At 37.9% G+C, this 22,690-nt stretch overlaps 1 protein-coding gene across 2 annotated transcripts in view; it reads right to left on the bottom strand.

Moving 5' to 3' along the window:
• SEC14L5 (SEC14 like lipid binding 5) overlaps nucleotides 1-21,980 on the bottom strand; it is a 76,103-nt gene extending 54,123 nt beyond the window's left edge. Inside the window, exons 1-2 of one of the 2 annotated variants that reach the window (XM_051964256.1) lie at nucleotides 21,630-21,980; nucleotides 20,364-20,439 (exon numbers count right to left, since the gene is read on the bottom strand). In XM_051964256.1, the coding sequence (XP_051820216.1) occupies nucleotides 20,364-20,426 (63 nt within the window). In that variant the 5' untranslated portion in view covers nucleotides 20,427-20,439; nucleotides 21,630-21,980. The remainder of the gene's footprint in view (nucleotides 1-20,363; nucleotides 20,440-21,629) is intronic. The other variant, XM_051964247.1, reaches the window with a different exon arrangement.
• Between the last annotated feature and the right edge of the window lie 710 nt (nucleotides 21,981-22,690).

Consider the following 22,690-nt stretch of genomic DNA (forward strand, 5'->3'; position numbering starts at 1 on the left):
ATTATTTGATATATTAATAATTCTACCACTTATACTAATAAAATAGATAAGCCTATTTATTTTTACATAAAGAATTGAATCTTGGAGGAATTTTTGATACCTTTTACTGTTGCCAAATTTTGTGGCTCCCCACATTCAATTATATGACCCCATATGGGATCACAATCCACAATTTAAGCTTTGTAGACTTGAGAAGAGACCTGGAGCTAAAGTTTCCCTCATATAGTCCACAGTAGGAATCTCAAACCTCTACTTTGTCCAGTTGATTGATGCTCCTGTCCTCCATCTTGTTCCCCAAGGTGACATGCCACTTTATATCCCTTGATTCAGAAAGAAGTATCATCAAATAAATGCCTCTGTGAAGATATACAGATAGAGGCTTGGGTAATGGTCATGGAAAGAGATGAATAATAGAAGCATAAAACAAATATGAAATTTTAGTTGGAGCCTACATCACAAGGTTATATAGGGCCTACATCACAGAACTTCTGACCCTTTAAGTCCCATGTTTTTTCCATTATAGTAATATATTCCACTTGGCAATCCCAGATTCAACATGCTGGACCATCTGGAGACCTACAAAAATTGGGGGGAAAATATCCTAAAGCTCCCAGAATTCCTTTAATAAAAGCAAAACGTTCAAAGACAATTATTTCTTTCCTAAAACCCCAGGTCAGTCAATAGATCTCAGCCTCTGGCCAGTCCCATCACTCCACTAGAGTTTTATTTCTAGAACTGGGAGGGGAGCCTATAGTTTATGCCTTGTAGCCCTCAGCTTAATTTCATCTGACCTGCTAGCCTGAGACCAGTACTAACAAAAGATATTGTTTTCCCATGTAACCTTCAGGCATTGTAGAATGAGGCAGCCTTGATCTCTCAAATTACAAAGAGAAGACAATAAGATATCATGTGCTAGTCACGCAGTAAGTGAAGTTAGCCAGCATCTCCAGGATTCCAAAAAGAATTTCTGATTCTTATTCTCATTCCTTCCTACACATAAAGTCTTCAGAATTCCATAGGAAAAGAAATTCTTACAGCAAAAATAAAACTTTGAAAATTTGAAGGGAAAAAAAAGAAAAAGGCAGAAAGAACTATTTTGAACTGTCAGAAAACTCATCAGAATTCAAAGGAAAGTAATAGCTTAGTTTAGTGTCCTCAGCACCAGTGAACAGTAGGGCTTGAAAAGAACACTTTCCTTTCCAACCCACACACTCAATTCTAAAACCCAAGGAGGGCCCCTGCCTTTTCTTTCTCTCATCCATTTATTTGTCTCTTCCCACTTCATGCATGTTCCTCACTCCTGCCTTCTCCTTTATTTTCTCTACACTACCACTGTTTTTCCCCTCCTTTTCTTTCCAAAATATGGAACTACTGTGAGTTTTTAAAAGATTATTTCTTGTATATATTGAATAGATTTGCGCTACTTCTTTTCAAAAGAGGGCTGTGGAGTGATTTTTTTACCCTCAAAAAAAGGTTTGATTTCTTTTTAATTGTATGTGTTCCTCAACTGCTTTTGCACATTCACTAAACCATTCAATTATTCTAAAAACATTTATAAAGTGCCCACAAGCAATATGCCATGCTGGGCATTGAGTGACAACTCACAATGAAAGACATTCATTTTCAGAATGTGGTGAATATAATGATTTTCTTTCCTTGACTACATCTATTTGTTATAAAAAGGCAAGTTAGAAAAAGGAGAGGCAGAGACAGAGAGGAGGGGAGAGAGAAAATGAGAAAGAGAGAGAGAGAGAGAGAGAGAGCAAGAGAGAGCGAGAGAGAGAGAGAGAGAGAGAGAGATGAAGAGTGGAAGGGAGGGACAGAGAGAAAAAAAAGGAGGAGAAGAAAAAAGGAAGAAGGAAGAGGAAGAAGAGAAGGAGAAGAAAGAGAACCAAGAGGACCAAGAGGGAGAGGAGAATGAGGAAGAGGAAGGGGAAGATGGAGGGGAGGAGGAGAGTAGGAGGAAGGTAAGAAAAGAGAAGGCAGGAAGGAGGGAAAAGAGGGAAGGAGAAAGGAAATATAAAGGTAGACAAAGCTCTCGTTGCTGCTGAGGGAGCAAAGATGAGAGGAGGAAAGAGAAGAAAAAATCCTTCTTCCTACTTCACTACAAATGAAGAACACTTGGAAGAGTTGCTAAAGCCGTCAAAAGAGGAGAGAAGATGAGCTGTTTATCCCCACTTTTTCTTATAGCCTCTACTGAATGAGGTCTTCTAAGCTCAGTAGACTGACATCCTCCATGTGGCCCCTCACTCAGTCACAAAAACTATTAAGGAATTAGTGGGGCATCCCAAAGTTTGTGCCCTTCAACAAGAAACTAGAGCATGTAACTATTCCAGAGAAAAAGATCAGACATGAGGGAACACCTCCTCAATAACTTCTCTTACAGAGGAGTTACCTACTGCCAGTAGACTAGCTAGCCTCTGAGGTCTCTTCCAACTCTGAAATTCCGTGACTCTGTAATGTGGAAAAAAGAAGAGACCTAGGCAAAATACTCTGAAAATTTGAAGAGTGATAACATGATTTCAACAGGCCAAGAGAGATATCACAGAAGCAAAAGAAAAGGAAAGGAAAAAAAGAAAAGGATCCAAGAAAAAATCTGGATGAGGAAGGAATGCTCCTATTTTCTATGCAGTGTCTGCCTCATAGTAAGCACAGTGATTGGGATCCCAACCCAAGCTTTAAACACAAGTAAGACACAAACCTATTCATGCTGTCTAAATACAGGCGGGCAACAGCTCAGTCAGGAGCTGTCCGGTGCCTGCAGGGCTGGAAGGCAGCTCTGGGTATTTGGTTACAGCCCCTCCTGCTATAAAATCTGAGAGGGACACATGAGCCTCTCCCTACACTCCAGAAAGGCATCTGGCACAAACTCCAGAACAAGTCACAACAGGGTTGCAATAGCTGGTGTGAGGGCAGCAATACAAGCAGGGTTCCACGTGAGATCATCCTCCACAGTGATATATAAGGGTTTTTTTTTTCACTTGTTATACAGGTAATCTTAGGACAATGGAGCGGCTAAAAGGGACCTCAGAGTATAGCTACTCCACTGCCATACAACTCCACTTTACAGTTGGGAACAACTAAGACCTAAGGAAGTTGAATAAATTCCTCAAAGTTACACATATAATGGTGATATTCTAGTACTTCCTACTGAGATATTATATGCCAACCAAGGATCCAGATATAACCCCTCCCCCCAAAAAAAAGCCCAAATTCATTCATTTCTCTCCACCAAAAGTCCCCAGACAAGAAGATATTGTATTTCTGAGATAAATGCTGCCTTTTCATGGGTTTATAAAATACAGATAAGCTGTATTTGTAAAAAGAAAAAAGAAAAGAAAGAAAGAGAAGAAAAGAAAAACCCTCCTTTCTCTTTCTGGCTACAGAGCATCACACTGCCAATCTCTAGAAGCCTTTTGTACAAGTTAAAGGAAGCTTGACTTCATGTGCACACAGCCCTGCCACAGTAAATGGTTAAGGAATACCAAAGCATTGCTGATTCTGCCTGTTCAGTTCAAAGATGTGTTACTGACATCAGGTTTGAATCTAATTAGGTCTTTTAAGTCAGGAAGCATTTTGAGATGAGTTAAATGTAAGACAAGCTCTCTATTCAAAAGTATCTTTGAGATCTCTCAGAAAGATATGCTGAATCTCAATTCCCATGAGTCTCATGTAATTATAGAAGATAGACATAGGTACATATATGTACCTATGTCACATTTATAGGTATACACACATACACATGAATTTAATGCTAAGAACTTCCCATCAGATTGTGATGAAACATGAAATCTTAAGCGAGGGGAAAGTTTCACATACCAAAAACAGGGTAAAGTTCCAGAGAAGAAGCCTAAGACCATGGCTCTTAGGTCTTCATCACCTTCTATCTGAAACAGTGCAATTATCTCCTGATTTCCCACTTTCCAGTCTTTCCTCTCTCTAATTCATCTTTCATACAGCTGCTAAACTGATATTTTTAGATCAGAGGTCTTCTCATGATGCTTCAGCATCTCTCAGTTATTTCCATAATAAACTCCTGTTTGACATTTATAACCTTTCCTGACCTGGCTCCCAACTATCACACTACTTTCCCCTCATGCTATCTATATGTTCTAGTAGGAGTGATCTCCTTGTAGCTTCCTTGCTAAGCAAGCCACCTCCAGTCTCTAGGAATTTTCACAGGCCAGTCTTATGCCTGGAATGTACTCCCTCCTCACTTCTGTCTCTGGGAATACCAAGTTCAAGTTCCAGGTCTTTCAAGGTGATTCTCCTCATCTTATCTTCCTCTCACCTCTTCCCAAAATGCCTTTGTATGTATTTGGTATTCACTTCTATTTTTTTAATATTCTTTACCCTTGTTAGAATATAAGATCTTTAAGGTAAAAATGTTCTCTCCCTCCCTTCCTCCCTTCCTCCCTCCTTGCCTCCCTCCCTCCTTCCCTTCTTCCTCTTCCTCCTCCTCCTCCTCCTCCTCCTTCTTCTTCTTCTTCTTCTCTCTCTCTCTCTGTCTTTCTCTTCATCCCTTCCTCTCTCCCTTCTTCTTTCTCCCTCCCTCTCCAGTGAGAGCACAGTGTCTGACACATTTTAATAATTAATAAATAATTGTTGAATCGAATTGAATTCATAATCAATAAGTAAATTTCTGTTAAGTACCTACAATGTGCTAGGCATTGTGCTAAGTATAGGGAATACAAAAAAAGAGGCAAGATACAATCCCTGCCCTCAAAAAGATCATAATTTAGTCTTGCTGAAGACAATTTCCCATACAAATACAATGAAGAAATGTTGATAAAATCCAACACATATGTTTTAGGAAAGAACATACTGAGGCAGTTTCCCAATTCCTCCAAAAGAAGGACTGAAAATTTGCCTCACTTTATATCCAATTCTTTGCTTCTTGTATAAGAACTGGCTTAACAGGCACCCTAATTCCCAAATGGTTGAAGAAGCTTCTGATATTCAGGCAGAAGCCAGATTGCAATACACATGAGACAAAACCAGAATTATCATGGCAACCAGTTTTATCCAGACTGCTGCAGAATGTTCAGAAGTCCAAATACAAGACACTTGGATCAAGAATCACAGATTAAGGACCAGAAACTAGTGACTATCTGCTCCAATACTTATCCTTCCCATCCCACCCCAGTTTTACAGATGAAGAAACAGAGGATAATGACTTGTCCAATAGTATTTACAAACCACAGCCTGTGACTCCAAATCCAGCCTTCTTTTTGCTATACTTACTCAGATAACTCCTGTCAGTCAGTAATATAGTAGTTACTAGTCAGGTTACAGAGAAATGAAATCTGAACCACAGCCTAAGAGGTGACAGGAAGTCAAAGAACACAGAGCAGTTCTGAGTCCAATCAAACCAATGGTAGATAATTCTAGGTCTATTGCATCCCAGTGAGTATTAAGTGAGTAATAAGATTATTTCCAAGTAAGTCCAAAGCACAAAGGTAACTAATATTTGCAGAAACTTTCTGCCTATTCTTGGTCCATGACTGATATTAATGGTCTTCCTTCCTTCCTTCTTACTTTTTTTTTGGTTTGTTTTTAGTTGTTTGTTTTGTTTTGTTTTGTTTTTGAAATTAGCACTTTTTTCCTCAATAATATCTTATTTTTCCAAAGATACATAAAGATAGTTTCCAACACTCAGTTTTATAAGATTTTGTATTCCAAAATTTTTCCCCTCTCTTCCTTACCACCCCCTCCCCAGGAGAGCAAACAATTTGATATAGGTTAAACATGTATAATCCTTTAATATATACTTTAACATATTTAACATATACTGGACTACCTGCCATCTAGGGGAGTGAGTGTAGGGAAGGAGAGGAAAAGTTGGAACAGAGGGTTTTGCAAGGGTCAATGCTGAAAAATTACCCATGCATATTTGTAAATAAAAAGCTATAATTTAAAAAAAAAAAACAAAAACATGTACAATTCTTTTAAATAAATTTCCATATTGAACAAGAAAACGCAGACCAGAAGGGAAAAAATATGAGAAAGAAAAAACAAATAAAGATAAAAACCCAATGCTTTGATCCATATTCAGTGCCCATAGTTCTCTCTGAATGTGGATGGCATTTTCCAAGTCTATTGAAATTGTCTTGAAACATGCCATTACTGATGGCATTTCTAAGATTGTTCTGTGGAAAGAACCCAAACATAGTCCAATCTTCTTATTTTATAGATGAGGAAAGTTAAGTTGAAATGACTTTCCCAAAGTCATTCAGATAAGTAGAAGAGAAAGGACTTAAATCTAAGTCATCTGACTCCAGATCTATTATTCTTTCCTCTACACAACCACGAAAGAAAACCACAGGTATCATATTACAAGCAGTAAAGACCAAAGTACTTGGGGAAATTAAACTTACATTCACAGAATTTACTGACTATCATGAACAAAAATGATAAGAAACAGATACCCTATTTTTAATGGGCTTCACTTCCCACACTGAAAATAGGGTGGAGAGGTTAGCCCTGGTTCACCTATTATTCATTCATGCTCTGAATCCCAACCACAGCAGCCTCCTCACACTAAATCACATATTCCCTTGTGCTCAGGAAGCCTATGTACTCTGTCCTCTCTCTTTAGGACATTCCAATAGCGCTGTCTGGCAGCCCTGGCATTAGCAGAATGTGTCAGCTAAAGTGCTGCCTAGTCTCCATGTGTCTGAATACAGAAACTCTGCTGTTAAGTCTCACCCACTCTCATGGAGTAGGGGGAGGAATTTCTCTTCTTCTACAAAGAATGAAAGTAGTGCCAGAAAATTGCAATAATCGGCTGTCCCTCCCTGGTGGTCTCAGCATCCAGGATGAATCTGGACCAAGCCAGCCAGGGTCTTGGACACTTACATGACGTGTATGATCAAAGAGAATTGCTGTTCAATTTCCCAATGATTTCAGTAAAACAATTCATAAGAACAAAAACTTATGTTGACTGCACTAAAATCCAGATATAAGTGACAACTACATAGGTTGTAATGGTTTGTAAAGCACTATACAAACATTATCTCTCACCATAATCCTATGAAGGAAGTACAATGAGCATAGTTATCCCCATTTTTCAGATGAGGAAAGTCTCAGAAGTTCACAGCCATATATCTAGTAAGTGGAAAAGCCCAGATTTAAATCCAGGTTTGGATTGACTACAAATCCAGTTTTTCAACTATGACACAGAGCCTTTTACTGAGTTCAGTACCTGACCCCAGCATCTACATTCCAAATCAAGAAAAATCCAGGACATACAAGTAGTTTTAGGTTGTAAAATATTGTTTCCTTCAATCTGTTGGTGATTGGATTTCATGAACCATTGAGTTAATCCAATGAAATTAGAGAATAATGACAACAATTACCAAATCAGTAGTGGCTAGAAACTGGAAATTGAATGGATGCCCATCAATTGGAGAATGGTTGAGTAAACTGTGGTATATGAATGTTATGGAATATTATTGTTCTGTAAGAAATGACCAGCAGGATGAATACAGAGAGGACTGGCAAGACTTACATGAACTGATGCTAAGTGAAATGAGCAGAACCAGGAGATCATTATATACCTCAACAACGATACTGTTTGAGGATGTATTCTGATGGAAGTGGACTTCTTTGACAAAGAACCTAACTGAGTTTCAATTGATAAATGATGGACAGAAGCAGCTACACCCAAAGAAAGAACACTGGGAAACGAATGTGAACTATCTGCATCTTTGTTTTTCTTCCCGGGTTATTTTTACCTTCTGAATCCAATTCTCCCTGTGCAACAAGAGAACTGTTCGGTTCTGCAAACATATATTGTATCTAGGATATACTGCAACATATCTAACATATAAAGGACTGCTTGCCATCTAGGGGAGGGGGTGGAGGGAGGAAGGGGAAAAATCGGAACAGAAATGAGTGCAAGGGTAATGTTGTAAAAAAATTACCCTGGCATGGGTTCTGTCAATATAAAGTTATTATTAAATAAAATTAAATAATAAAAAAAAACAATTACCAAATCAGTCTTTTTATTAGAAGTCTACAAAATAACAATGTACATTTTTTGTCTCTACTTTTTTACCCAGAGATCCCACTCCTAGACATATGCCACCAAGGAAATCAAAAATGAGGGGGAAAAAAGATTCTATATAGACCAAAATTTTCATAGCAATATTTTTTGAAGTAGCAAAAGGAAAAAGAGAAAATGTCATATTGGATTACTTGCTATCTAGGGGAGGAGATGAGGGGAAGAAGGAGAATTGGAACATAAGGTTTTTGTAAGAGTTAATGTTGAAAAATTACCCATGCATATCTTTTGAAAATCAAAAAGCTTTAATAAAAAAAGAGAGAGAAAATGTCCATCATCCAGGCAATAGATGACCAAGTTGTTGTACTTAAATGTGATGCCTTCTTACTTTGTTATAAGAAATGATGAATATGAAAAATATAGAGAAGCATGCAAACACGTAAATGAACTGATCCAATAAATCAAGCTTTTTGTTCAGTCATTTCAGTACTGTCTGACTCATTATGATCCATTCGTGGTTTTGTTGGCAAAGATATTGGGATGGTTTGCCATTTCCTTCTCCTAATCAATTTACAGATAAGAAACTAAGAAAAGTGACTTTCCCAGGGTCACACAGCTAGTATCAGATGTTATATTGGAACTCAGGAACATGAGTCTTCCTGACACCAGGTCTGACATGCTATTCGCTGAGCCACCTAGCTATCCTAAGATAATGCAAATAGAAATGACAATAAGCAACAACAATAAATATGAAAACTAAATGCAGGGTCACAAATAAATTTGGCCCCAAAGAAGAGATTCTTAACAGAAATAAGGTCTAGGTATAATGTTGGACTTGGTTGATTATGTTGATTAATTTTTCTGAATTAGCTGATTTTTTTTGTTTTTTATTATTTGTCATAAGGGAGGCTTTCTGGATGACAGAGAGAATAGACATATACTGAGAAACATGAATATACTGAGATTACTTAGGAGAATGTAGGAAATGAAGGTGGAATAGAAGCAAAAGATATCCAATTTTTAAATGGAATACACATTTTTGCACATATCATTTGTCTGCTATCCCCTACCCATTTGTATACTCTATAGTTAGTGCACTTGGGTCAAAATATGCCTTTCTGTGTAACCAGCAGTGTACTGATAAATGTTTAATATCAGCTTTCCAGAAAATAAAAATAAAAAATGTACATCTGACACACCTATAAGTTTAGTCCAAATTGTTACCATATTCTTCCAGACTTTTTAAAGTTTATACAATCAACAAATAAATCAAATCCTGATTTGTCACATTTGCTAATTTCCAACATGTAAATGCACCCACTGAAAATTTAACAATCAACTAAGGCAAGGGAAGAGAATAGGAGGTTGCCTCCACAAACCTTTGAGTGGAACAAACTTCTATCCCTTTATACAGTTTTGCATTTAAGAATAACTCCTTCTGCTTCCTCTATCCTTATGAAAAGACTACTCCTAACAAAAATCTGTCCCCCTTTTTCTTTCTTTCTCAAGAAGCTCTTTCAATTTGCTGAACCAGAGATCATCTGAAAAATCACAGTACTCTCTGGTCCCCAAGGGATGTGTAGGCAGCAGCTTTTTCTTACAAGCTGCTTCTGTCAATCTATTCCGTCTCTCTTACAGAAGGCTGGAGCATGGGGGTAGCTTGTACTCCAACAGTAAAAATATAAATCCTCACAGTATTTGCCCAAGAATGATGCTTTACCCAGAAATTTATTTAATCATTTCAATTGTTCCACAGAGACTTCTAAGAGGAAAAGTTACTTCTGAATATTTGAAAGAAAGTTGTGTTGGGGAAGTACTTTAGGGAAAAGGAAAATTCTTTGGAGAAGTTGGTATCAAGAATAATACTGGTTATTGCTAGGGAGTTTACAACTACAATTTCCCCAGTCTGAAATCATATATCATTTATACTCAGAACCTAAATTCTAGGAACAATAGTGCCAGGCCTGGTAAAGAAACACTATTCATAGGTTTCTAATTCTATAACCCAAGAAACAAGGAACTTTTGTTTTCTTCATATAGGAATATTAAAAACAAAACACAACATACAAATCAGGTAGAAGAGGTGAATGCTTTGAATGGCAAGAGTCTAAAGGAAAACAGGCTGAATGTGGAATCAAGGAAATTCTATTTCCCCCCGAAAAACATAATCCACTGAGGGGAAGGAAGTTTTGGTTTTGTCTTGGTATCTCTAGCATTGTACACAATGCTTGACAGATTTAATTGTTGAACGCAACCAAGGACCTCTTTCATCTCGGGACATTGTGCTTCCCTTCAATGAGATTTTTAATGCATAACCATTTACCTTAGAGAAAAATATACATATATAACCATAAAGAACTATATAAATGTTATTAAATGCTAGCTGTTTTAAAGGAAAAGCAATGAGACTTTGGGAGGAGAAGTGAGGATATTCAATTCTAGAAAAATTACTTGGGGTATATATTTCACTGTTAATTCTAATTTTTTTTTCCTTTTTTCCAAAGAATATTTTTAATTTTCTTTTTCATTACATTGAACATTTCCTTATATAAAAAAGAATAAAAAACAAATATTGTATATGCTTAAAGCTCAGAATCTCTATTACTTACTTGGTTTTTTAAAGTATATAATAAACTTAATGTGGTAATTTCAATACTGCTCTCTCTGCTTGCCCTGTTCTCTTCTGAATTTTCTTCTTTTTAAAAGTTTTACTATTCTTTTCTTTCTTTTTTGTGTTATTTTATTATTATTACTCCAGGGATTCCCTTAATTTTCCCTCACATACACACATATCCCAAATAAAAATAAATAAGATCTCTCCCTATAACAAATATTTAGCCAAGTAAAATAATTCTACACATTTCCCAAATCTAAAAATTTATATCTCATTCTACACCATATAGTCTAGACTACACATCTAGTCTATTACCTCTCTGCCAAGAGGTGAAACACATGATTCCTCATCAATCTTTTGAAATCATGATTGGTCATATCACTGACTAGAGTTTTTAAGTCTTTTAACAATTATATTACATAATCTCAGCTAGGCCCTTCACTATGGCAAGGTAAGCTTTTCACACATTCCTAACTAATTCGCTAACCCACAAACCTATTCAACCCTCCATGACAACACTTCCTCATCCTCTCAGTTGAGAACTTTACCTCAAAAAAAAAAAAAAAAAAAAAAAAAAAAAAACTTTGCCTGAAAATAAAAAAGACTTGAGACCATTTGTCAAGAAGAACACCCTCTTCTCCCCTCCTCCTTATCTCACAGATATCTTCTCCCTCTACCTTCTCCTTTAACATCTATCTCACATGAAGAAGTGGTCCTTGATCTTGCTAAGGAAAATCGCACTGTGTGACAAGTGATCCCAATCCACTCCATCTTCTTCAGCAGATTACCCCCTCTATCATCCTCACCCTCTTAGTAATATTCAGTCTCTCCCTATATATATTGGTTTCTTCTCTTTCCCCTACAAACATTTCCACGATTTCTTCATTCTCAAAAAAAAAAAAAAAAAAATTCCCCCTTTATAAACTTTCCCATTCTGTCCAGGGTACCATCATCCTCCCAGTCAGCCAGTCTCAAAAGTCCCATCAGTTCCATATTAATAACTTCTCCTGTATTATGCCCTCTTCTCTCCCTGGACAAAGCCATTACACTGCAACCTCGCAACCCTATCACAGCTTGTTGAGTTCCCCATGGGACAGCGAGGTAGTGTAGTGGAGAAAGTGTCAGACCTGGAGTCAAGAAGATATCTTCCTGAGCTCAAATCTGGACTCAGACACTTACTGCGTGGACTCTGGCAAGTGACTTAACCCTGTTTTTCTCAGTTTCTTCATCTATAAAAGGACCTGGAAAAGGAAATGGCAAACCTCTCCAGTGTCTTTGCCAAGAAAGCCCCAAATGGGATCACAAAGAGTCAGATGTGACTGAAAATAAATACCTCAATGACAACAATAATCTCTCTGTCTCAAGTCACTCCTCACTCCCTTTCATCCTTCTCTGTTATCAAAATGACCTTTCTAAAGTACAGCTCCTACCATATCACTCTTCTATTCAATAAATCCCATTGCTCCTTAATACCCCTAGGATTAAATATAAAATTCTCTTTTTGACTTTAGAAATCCTTTATAAAATTGAGTCTTTCTACCTTTCCAGTCTTCTTACATGTTACATATATTCTGTTCTGATCCAGTAACTCTGGTTTCCTTGCTTTTCACATAAGACACTCTTATCTTTTGAATGTGTATTTTCACTGGATGTTCCCAAGCCTAGAATTCTCTCCCTTCTCTCTAGCCTGGTTTCCTTCAAGTCTTAGCTAAAATTCCACCTTCTACAATAAGCCTCTCCTAATCTCCCTTAATTCTATTGCCTTTCCTCTGAGATCACCTCCAATTTTTCCTGTTCTTATCTTTTATATAGTTGTTTTCACATTGTCTCTCTCGAGGACAGGAACTGTTTTTGACTTATTTTGCATCCCCAGCACTTAGCATAGTGCCTGCATCATAGTAAATACTTAATAAATGCTCCTTGACTTGACTTTACAGTATTATAGTCATTTTATACATTGTTATATGCTGCATTATTTAGATTCTCTCAGGTTTCTATTAATATACCTCTTTTATCATGTCTTACAGCTCAGAATTATTCTATTCTACTAACATACTATTTCTCAAATCATGGATATGCCCTTAATTTCCATTTTTTGCTGCAACAAAAACGGTTATTGTAAATAGTTTTATACATATGAGTTATTTCCCTTTCACTGATCTCTTTGGAGTATATTCCTAGTAGTGTTATCATTGTGTCAAAAGGAATGCATAATTTATTGACTTCATGGGTATAATTCCAAATTGATTTCCAGAATAGTTGGATCAATTCACTGCTCCAACTGTGACTGTCCTCCCACAACATATTCCATAAAATATCAATGAGTGGCTATGAACAGGGAAACTTTGGAAGGATGACGGATTTTTTTTCATACTAAATAGAATTTTTAAAGTCTTCCTTTAGCTCCTCAGATAATACTAAAAAAAAAAAAGTCAATAGTAAGCTTGATACTCTAACATCTAAAACTAGCTGAAGAAAAATGCTTAATTTAGAAATCCCTAAAAGACCTTAAATGACAACACACTGCACACACAGCATGCAATTTCACATTAGGGGAGTTAAAGAATTATTTTGGTGACAATGGCATTGGGTAAACAGCTAGAAGACTAGTTTGATGATTACACTGATATGACTCAGGGTTACTTTCCTGAAGGGGATTGGTGGACAGAGAAATACTGTACTAGCATACTTGAGAGCATTTTATTTTTCTTCCTTTTTAGAAAAGCATTAACAAGTCAGATTCCTTGAACTAGCACAGTGCTTTAAGAACAGCAGGTGCTCAAAAAAATATTCATTGTTAAAGCAACAATCATTTGGACACTTTTTATAGTTTATAAATGGAATATTCCTTACTAAGTGTTCAAGCTTCAATTCACAAACACCAAGAAATAAATTGTAAGTTGTCAAGTCAATACCTCGCACTTTATATATACTGAACATAAGGTTCTTCAGAAACAAAGTTGGTATTTGGACGCAGAACTTGTAGTTTTAAATACCATCTTGCTGTGACCTTGGAAAACACCTTCAGTTTCTTTTTCTGTTAAATGAAGCAGTGGGACTACATGACTTCTAGGGGCCTCTCCAGCTCTAATTTCACGATTCTATGATCTTAATTGTTTTTTTTCTATTACAAGTAAATTAAAGGGGAAGACACACTGCACAATGACTGATTTTTTAAAGGCATAAATAAAACTTTTTTTAAAAGTTACCATAGGCAATATGATATATTAACATTTTAATTATTATTATGTTCTAATATATTTTGCAGTAGCAGGCATTTTCAATTTTGAGAGCACACGTTTTTGAAATTTTACATAAATTATTTTTAGTGCCTTGTCAATGTTAATTAAGTTTACATTTAACTCACATAGTTATAACTTAATTCACATACATTATTCTATTTGATTTATCACAACCAACCTTCGAGCTAAGTGGGTCAGGTTTTATTATCATCATTATGCAGATGGAGAAGCTGAGAAAGAAGTTAAGTGACTTAAGCAAAACTACAAGCATAATGATTTATTTAGGTATTATATGAAGATTCTAGAGTTATATATATTTCTCCACAGTATTACAAAGAGCTGAAGAATTATGACATTACAAAAATCACCCTCACCCAACTTCCATTTTACAAATCAGGGAACTGAGGCCTAGAAAGGTCAAGTCACTTCCTTCCCAGAGTTAAACAATCCTCTTCTAACATTAAAAGCTAAAGCAGCATTTATTGAAAAATGGCTAAACAAATGATGGTACATTAATATAGTGGAACAATCCTCTTCTAACATTAAAAGCTAAAGCAGCATTTATTGAAAAATGGCTAAACAAATGATGGTACATTAATATAGAAGAATTCAGAAAGGTATGGAAAACTTATTTATATGAATTGATACAAAATGGAGCAGAATTATATAAATATATGTATGTGTAGACACACCCACACACATACACACAAAGAATACACAATGAAAATGGAAAGAAGGGGAAGAAAGCAACTGAATGCTGCATAATTATGACTAGGCTTAGCCCTAAAGAAAACGTTAAAAAAAAAAAAAAAAATATATATATATATATATATATATATATACACATACACACACACACACACCTCCATCCCTACTTTGAGAGATAGGAGACTACAGGTATGGAATATCACTTATACTCAATTGATCTGTGTATTAGCTTTATTGAACAGCTTTTTTCTTCTTTTTTTTTATTCTTTGTTATAAGGGATAACTAGAAGAAGGGATATATTTAGAAATAAAGATGATAAAACCATTAGCATTTTAAATTTAGAAAACAAAAAACAAAAGTTTGTGCCTCATTAATTTCACATTTTGAAGACGAAGGCCAAAAATTTAAGGGGACAATACATTTATACAGCATCTATTATGTTCCAGGCACTAAGTTAAGCATTTTTTTACAAACATTATCTCACCTGATCCTCACAATAGCCTTACAAGGGAGGTGCTATTATTATCCCCATTTACAGGTGTGGCTGCCCGAGGTCCCAAAGCTAGTAGGCATCTAAGGCCAGGTTTGAACTCCATTCTTCCTGAATACAAGAACAACACTCTATCCATTGAGCCACCAACTGCCTCTGGTGTCTTTAATCCACATATAAACCATTTTCACAACCACAGACTACATTGCCAGCCCAAGCCTGCCATCTCAGAAATGCAAACATGCCCTTGGTGAAAAATAGTATGTACTTTCTTTACACTATCATATGAAAAATGGCTACTAGTCCACTATCACAGGACTCTGATCCATAATTATTCCTAGAAATACAACTAAAATCTCATAAATTTAAACATGTTTTTAATATGATAATGTACAAAAAGAGTGTGATATAGTAGGAAAAAAAAAACACTGAATACTTGGACTCAGGAACATTAATGCTAAGTCTACCACTGATTTGTTCAAAGGTCTTGGATTAATTCCTGAATGTCTTTATGCTTCTGTTTCTCCATCTGTAAGCTAAGGACAATAATATCTAGCCTAATTGCCTCATAGTATGATTTTAAGAAATCAAATGGAATAATGCATATACAAATACATAATGCTATACAAATACAAGAAAATGTTATCCATTTCATATTAAAAGGTTTTTCTCCATTGACCACAAGCAAATACAAGGTCCACTTATTTCTCAGATGCAGATTTACATCCATCATGGGGTAATTTCATCCTATGATATATTTTTGGGTAGCCCCTTGAAGCTTTTATTTGTTGTTGTTTGTCCTTTGTTCTCAAGGAGGACCATGACATCCAGAAGGTGAGGCCATATGACTTGGATTTAAATAAGCATAGGATGTGCAAAATTATCAACCTCACTTTTTCCTCCAGAGCGAAGGGTCCAGTGGCAAGATATGGATTATTAGAACTGGAGATGGCCTTGGATGCAATGGGAGATGGTGGCCTTTTTAACCTAAATTCTTAGCTGATCATTGAAGTATTTATTTTTCATAGGGAAGGGAGGGGGTGTTACTATCACAGGCCCAAGACTGGATGGAGGGAGCAACTTTTCAACGTCAGTTGATGGCAGTGGAAGAGGACGAAAGCTAGATCTCAAGGGCCTTTGAGACAAGAAAAAAAGGAAATAAGACTTTTCTTCTTGGTCTAGGAAGTATCTTCAGATAATTTAATAATTATAGGATAGTCCAATCCTCATTCTCATACTGAGATTCAGCTTTTGCATGAAAGAGAAAGACAGAAATGCAAATAATCACCATAAGGAAGGAAAAGGAGAACTACATTTAAAAAAAAAAAAAAGCTGATATGGTACACAGGGAACTCATTGGTACACTCAATTTTATTTTTTTTTAAAACACAAATAGAAAATGAAGATAAGAAAGAGGGAAAGAGAAGGAAAGTACAAGAGAAAGAGAGGGGTAGATAACAAAAACAAATATAGACAAAAGAATGACATGATCCTGTAAGAATATGTCAGAAAAACTGAAGCCTAGAAGAAGTTAGAGTTTATGTTGAATGCTAAGATCAAAAAAAAAAAAAAAAAAGACATCAGGATAATAAAGGAAAAGATAGCATTATTTGAGCTGGATGGAAAAATGAAAATAGATGACAGAAAGAAAATGGTACTATCACTACTCAATTATTGCTTTGCTTCTCTTTTCTTGACCAAGAAGAATGAGTTCCAACCTGAGAACAATGAAACTAATATTTAAGAGGAAGTTCAGATCAAAACACCTAACCATGCTTAATGAATTCAAATTAAAAGGTCCAGATAAAATACAATCTAAAATATCAATACAACCAAAACAACCAGGGAAATGTGGTACAGACATAATATGTCCAGATTTCAGAAAGACATGTGACAATGCCTTATCTTTGTAGAAAAGAGAATCAAGGACTGAATAGGTGACTGCGCTCCGGGATAATTAAGAAAAAAATGGGGGAGGGAAGGAGATGAAAATGAAAGAGACATCACAAGATTGGTGATGTGTCCATTTTCAAAAATGGAAAATTGGGTTCTTAAAACTATATGTCAATGAGTTTGACCTTAATTCCTAGTCAATAATACTAGAATGGATTATTTGTAAGGGTGTTTTGAGGACTACTGTGTTCAAAGCTTTCATTTTACAGATAAGGAAATTGAGGCCTTTGGATTATGCTTCTTTCAAGGTCACACAGGTCATCTATAGCCAAAATGATATTCAGACCCAAGTATTCTAACTCAAAATACAATATTCTTTCCACAATATTCCCTGGCTTCTAAACTGGTACAATCAGGAGAATGTGGTAAAGGCTGAGTTTGTTTTGATTTTAGAAAGATTTGTGGCAATTTCTTTCTCATTATCCTTGTAAAAAAGATAACAAACATGGTAGAGATCCACCATTAGGTAGATTCAAACTAGAAGAATGACCAGACCTAAAGAACAGTGATCACCATCAACCTGACAAGAGGCAGTGTGGCACAGTGTAGAGAGCTAACCCCAGTTTCAGGAAGACCTGAGTTCAAGCCCTGCCACTGACACATTCTCACTTTGTGGTTCTGGGCAAATCACTAAAACTCACAGAAGTTCTAGAAGCTCTCTAAGACTGTAAATTGAAGAGTAATTTTAAATATGAATTTGGGAGAGGGGATTTTCTCACCTGGAGATTTCTATGTCAATGAAATCAAAGAGACAATTTAAAAAAAAATGTTCTGTTCAACATTTTTATCAATGATTTGGACGAAGGCATAGATGATATATTTATCTAATTTGCAGATGACTAAAAACTGAAAGGGGTAGCTACTAAATTAAATGAAAGAACTGGGATCCAAAATTATCTAAATAGATTGGAACAAAGAGCCAAATTGAATAAGATGAAATATATTTCAAGATTCTATGATTTCATTTTTGTAGCTATTCCTGCATTAATGCAGATAACAATCCCTCAATAACTTCAGAGATGGTCTAATGAATTGCTGTGGTCAAGAAATATTCCTCACCCACTGGCCAACCTTTGGTACTAACTTAACTAGATTAGTCCTCAGAAGATAGACATAGTCTGCCTCTGAATCATAAGCCAAACCATTCCAGGTTAGTAGGACCAGACAAAACTTAGATTCAGCCGCTTTCATCTCTGCAGTGAAAATATAGCAGGGAAGGACTTTATGGAAATATGTAGAATTCTACCCTTGGATAAAGATATCCTACAGAAGTATAGGATAGAGAAGTTGTTAGAAAACCATTCTTATGAGGGGTGTGAGGGGTTTTTATGCAAAAGGTTTAGTGGACCACAATCTCAGTTTAGGAGCAGATAATTTCATAATCAGCCTCAGATACTTGGTAAGTCAGTTCATTTCTAATTGCCTCAGCTTCCTCAACTATAAAATACAGATCAAAATAATACCTACTTCCCAGGGTCATGGTAAGGATCAAGTGAGATATAATGCTTTGCAAATGTTAATGTGCTACATGAACCTAGTGCAAGGCAGATAGTAGACACTCAATAAATGCTTTTTCCTTCCTTCTTTCCTCAATGTCAGCAGTGTGACAACAGAGCCCCTAAAACCCAATTTGTCTTAGTCTTCCTTTTTAGAGCTATAGGGTCCAGAATAAAAGAACTGATAGTCTCACTATATCCTAACCTGTTAAGCTCACATTGGGAGTATTATGTTTAGGCAAATAACTAGGATGATAAAGAACTCTGAAACCACATCATACAAGGATCTGCTGAAGGAAATGGGACATTTAATATATATATATATATATATATATAGAGAGAGAGAGAGAGAGAGAGAGAGAGAGAGAGAGAGAGAGAGAGAGAGAGAGAGAGTATATATATTACATATAATTGTCTTCAGCTATCTGAAGTGCCACCAGATGAAAAAGATATTAAACTTGCTTTTCTTAGTTCCAAAGGGCAAAACTGAGACCAATTACATTACATGGAAGCAAATTTTAGCCAAACATAAGGGAGAACTTCTTAATGATTAGATCTATTCAAAAACAGTATATTATGCCTTGGGACAAAGCAAAGTTTTCTTTCTTTGGAGGTCTTCAAGCAAAGGTTCTTTGATTATTTGTTGAACAAGTTGCGGAGGAGATTTCTAGTTCATAACAAATTGGCTCTTCTAAGGTCCTTTCCAATTCTGAAATTATATGATTCTATGAAAGGAATGAACCATAAGACCTCAAAGGTCCACTTCCAGATCTATAACCCTTAGAATAACAAGTTATAATGTCTTTCAAAGTTTAAGAATAACACCCTTTTACCCAAAGCGCACACACACATACACACACACACACACACACACACACACACACCACACCACACACCCTAAAATTCTGGTGCACAAGATAGGGCAACAAGTAGGAAAGAGAAGGCGATAAGTAGGTAGGAGATGTCTTGATATTTACTCAAAATAATGTTCTTTTCCTCCTGCTTCATTTCTTCATTTTCCTCCTTTCTTCCTTTCTTTCTTCCCCTTCTCTCTCTCTCCTTCTTCTACCTTTCTCTTTCCCTCTTCTCCTTCCATTTCTCTTTCCTCCCTCTCATTTTTTCTTCTTCCTCCCCTCTCTCCTCTCACTTTTCCTCCCTCTCTCCCTGTTCACCCCACTTTCTCTTTCTCTCTCCTTTTACTTCTCTTTATCCTTCCTTTTCCCCTCTCCCTCCTGTTCACTCCTCTCTCATTTCTTCCATCTCTCTCTCCCTCCCCCTCTCCTTTTCCTTTCCCCTTCTTTTTTCCCTCTCTTCCATTTCCCTTTCTCTCCTTCTCTCCTATTCCCTCTTCTCCCCTCCCACATACACCCATACACAAAACAAAGAGTATTTCTATACAAAGAGTCAAAAACTCCACCTAAAAACTCTTGTAACACTGCAAAGCTTATAACTCTCATCCAAGCAACAATTCTTAGTGTATCCCCCTGTAAAATCACCACATATTCATTTTTAACCCTGTTATCACCACTTCAAAGACAAGAAAACTGAGGAAAGAGTAGTCAATTTATTCAAGATCCTAAAATGGTAACTAAAACCGGGAAACTGAATACCAATGTCCAAATCACCTGACCACCTTGCCTTCACCACAGTCTAGCTCAAGTTCCATTAGGATGCTCAGGGAGGACAAAAAGTCTCAAGGGCAGCTAAGCTTCTTGGTTTAGCTGACAGGGATTTAATAAATATATAAATAATAGATTGCATGTCCAAAGCTGATTTCTAGGATTTCTCTTCCCAGAGAGGGAGTCCGAGATGGTCACCTTTCTTCACTTGACATGTACCCAAGTCTGTACTTACCGCCATGACCAGCTCAAAGGGATATTTGTAGACTCGAACTGGAGATTGATATTTCTGGACCATTTTCCCCTAGAACCTGCAATCCAAACCATAGAGAACTGTTTTATTATTTTTAATTAAATTAAGTTGTAGCTTCCTAACTCTGAAAATAGGATGTTTCACACTCTAAATGCTGTGCAGTGGTATGGAAACAACAGACACTGGACTCCAGCCACTCAAATCAAGTCAACAAGCATTTATTGAGGACTGGTTATATGCCAGGCACTGTGCTAAGTGATGGGGATACAAAAAAAGACCAAAAAAAAAAAAAAAAAAAATCCCTTATCTCAAGGACCTCACGGTCTCCTGAGGGAGACAATAGGAAAATATGGATACACAGGATAAACTGGAGATGATCTTAAAGGGAAGACACTAGCATTAAATTGTAAGTTTCTTGAAATGTTGAGCTACTTATGGGGCTCTGGAGCCCCTTGTACCTAACCATCAATTTGTCACTACCCCAAGGTGGATGTTTACCCTGAAGGATGAGCATGCCCATAAAACAGGCATTCAAATCCTTTCACACCTATAGTAAGGCATCCAGGGATAATGAGAAAAAGATCGGCTCAGGAGTCAGTGGACTCGAGTCCAAGGCTCACTTCTTCCCCTTATATCTTTGTGACTTTAGTCACGCCACTTCATCTCTTTGGGTCACAAATGAAGTAACTGAACTGAATTTCTAGCTCTAAATCTGAGGCAGCTAGGATAGGGTAAATAGAAAGCTGGTCTCAGAATCTGTAAAACCAGGGGGTCTCTGACTTAGTGACTATGGGATGGCTTGATCTTTAGGTGCCCCAGGCTCAGCTCTCTAAGACTGTAATTTGCAGAACAGCTGCCTATCTACACTGATAGTTTCCTGATTGGGAGATGGTCCCTAAACAATGAAATCACAGGTGTGGATCCCATCTCCAAGGGAGAAAAAAAAATTACTACTCACCTACAAATCCAAACAGGAACAACTACCCTCTCCTTATTTGCCTACATCACATTAAGCCTGCATGTATATACAGCCCCCCTCAAACTCTCAAATATCCCTGCACACACACACATCACCGCATGCATACTCGTGTCTCATATAAGCCTCTATGCATTCACAACACCCCTCAGTGAAACCCTCACGTGTCCCTGCACACAAGACGCCCCCAGCACATACCCCGGAAAGATCGAGCGCGCGTGCACGGACTGATACACACACACACACACACACACACACACACAAGCCTCCACCTGTGCTCAATGCTCTGCCCGGGCCGCCGTCCTCCCTGGAGGGACCAGAGCCCGGGCTGAACGCTTCCCTCGCCACGATCCTGGACAGCGGCAGTTCCCAGCGGCAGGGAAAGGCTCTCGACAAAGCAAAGTTCTCCGGGAGGGACACGGAAAGCAGGTGAGCAGCGCCTGAGGCGCCCGAACTCCGATCCCCCAAACTCCCTATCCCTCCTACCGGGTCCCGCGGCCGGGCACCGAGCCCAGTTCCACGCGGAGAAAATCCGCGGCTCCGCTCCCGGCTTCTGCTATTTCTAGCAGCGCCTGGCCCGGCCCCAGAGAGGCAGAAGGCGCGGAGCCAGGCTGCGCTCCCGGCTGCAGCTGGGACCGCCCTACCCCGCCCCAGCCCAGCCCCCCTGCTCCCGCCCCCGCCCCCACTCTACCTCCGCCTCCGCCTCCGCCCCCGCCCAAGTCTGTCCGCCCATTTGGGGCAAAGGAAGACGTGAACCCTAAAACAAACTCTTGGAGATTGCAAGCGGGTATTGGGGGCAACAGGGGGAAGGAATCAGCCCCAGAAGTCAGCAGGAATGGAGTTCCAAAGTAGAACCCCGCCCCTCCAGACCCTCAATCTAGCCACACCCCCATCCAATCCAGCTTCCAGAGCTCCGGTCCCCAATCTACTCTCATCCCCCCCACACACACGCACACACATCCACGCCCCCTTCCAAGGCTGGCTTTCTCTCCTGCCTAGAGAGGCTGGCTCTTTGCTCCGCACTCCGCCTAGACCTGCCCCTACAGAACCTCCTTCATCCCCACCTCTCTCTTAGTTCAGAATCTCTCCGTTCTACCCAGCTCCTCCTCCTTGTACCCCATCACGCAACCGCCAGAGGTCACTGGAGAGCTGGTGGGTGATGAAGCCAGCTGCCTTCCAAGCGACTTGCGCCCTGCCGGGTCCTGCACCTGCAAACTCCTGCCTGCCTGCTTCGCGAGCCTTCAGGGCACGGGTTCCTCCGAATTGTCTTTCAAACTGTTAGGGCTATTCAATTTCTTAACATTATTTGTATTAGCATTAGGACGAATTGTAA

The sequence above is a fragment of the Antechinus flavipes genome, chromosome 1, assembly GCF_016432865.1.
Source record: "Antechinus flavipes isolate AdamAnt ecotype Samford, QLD, Australia chromosome 1, AdamAnt_v2, whole genome shotgun sequence".
Lineage (NCBI taxonomy): Eukaryota > Metazoa > Chordata > Mammalia > Dasyuromorphia > Dasyuridae > Antechinus > Antechinus flavipes.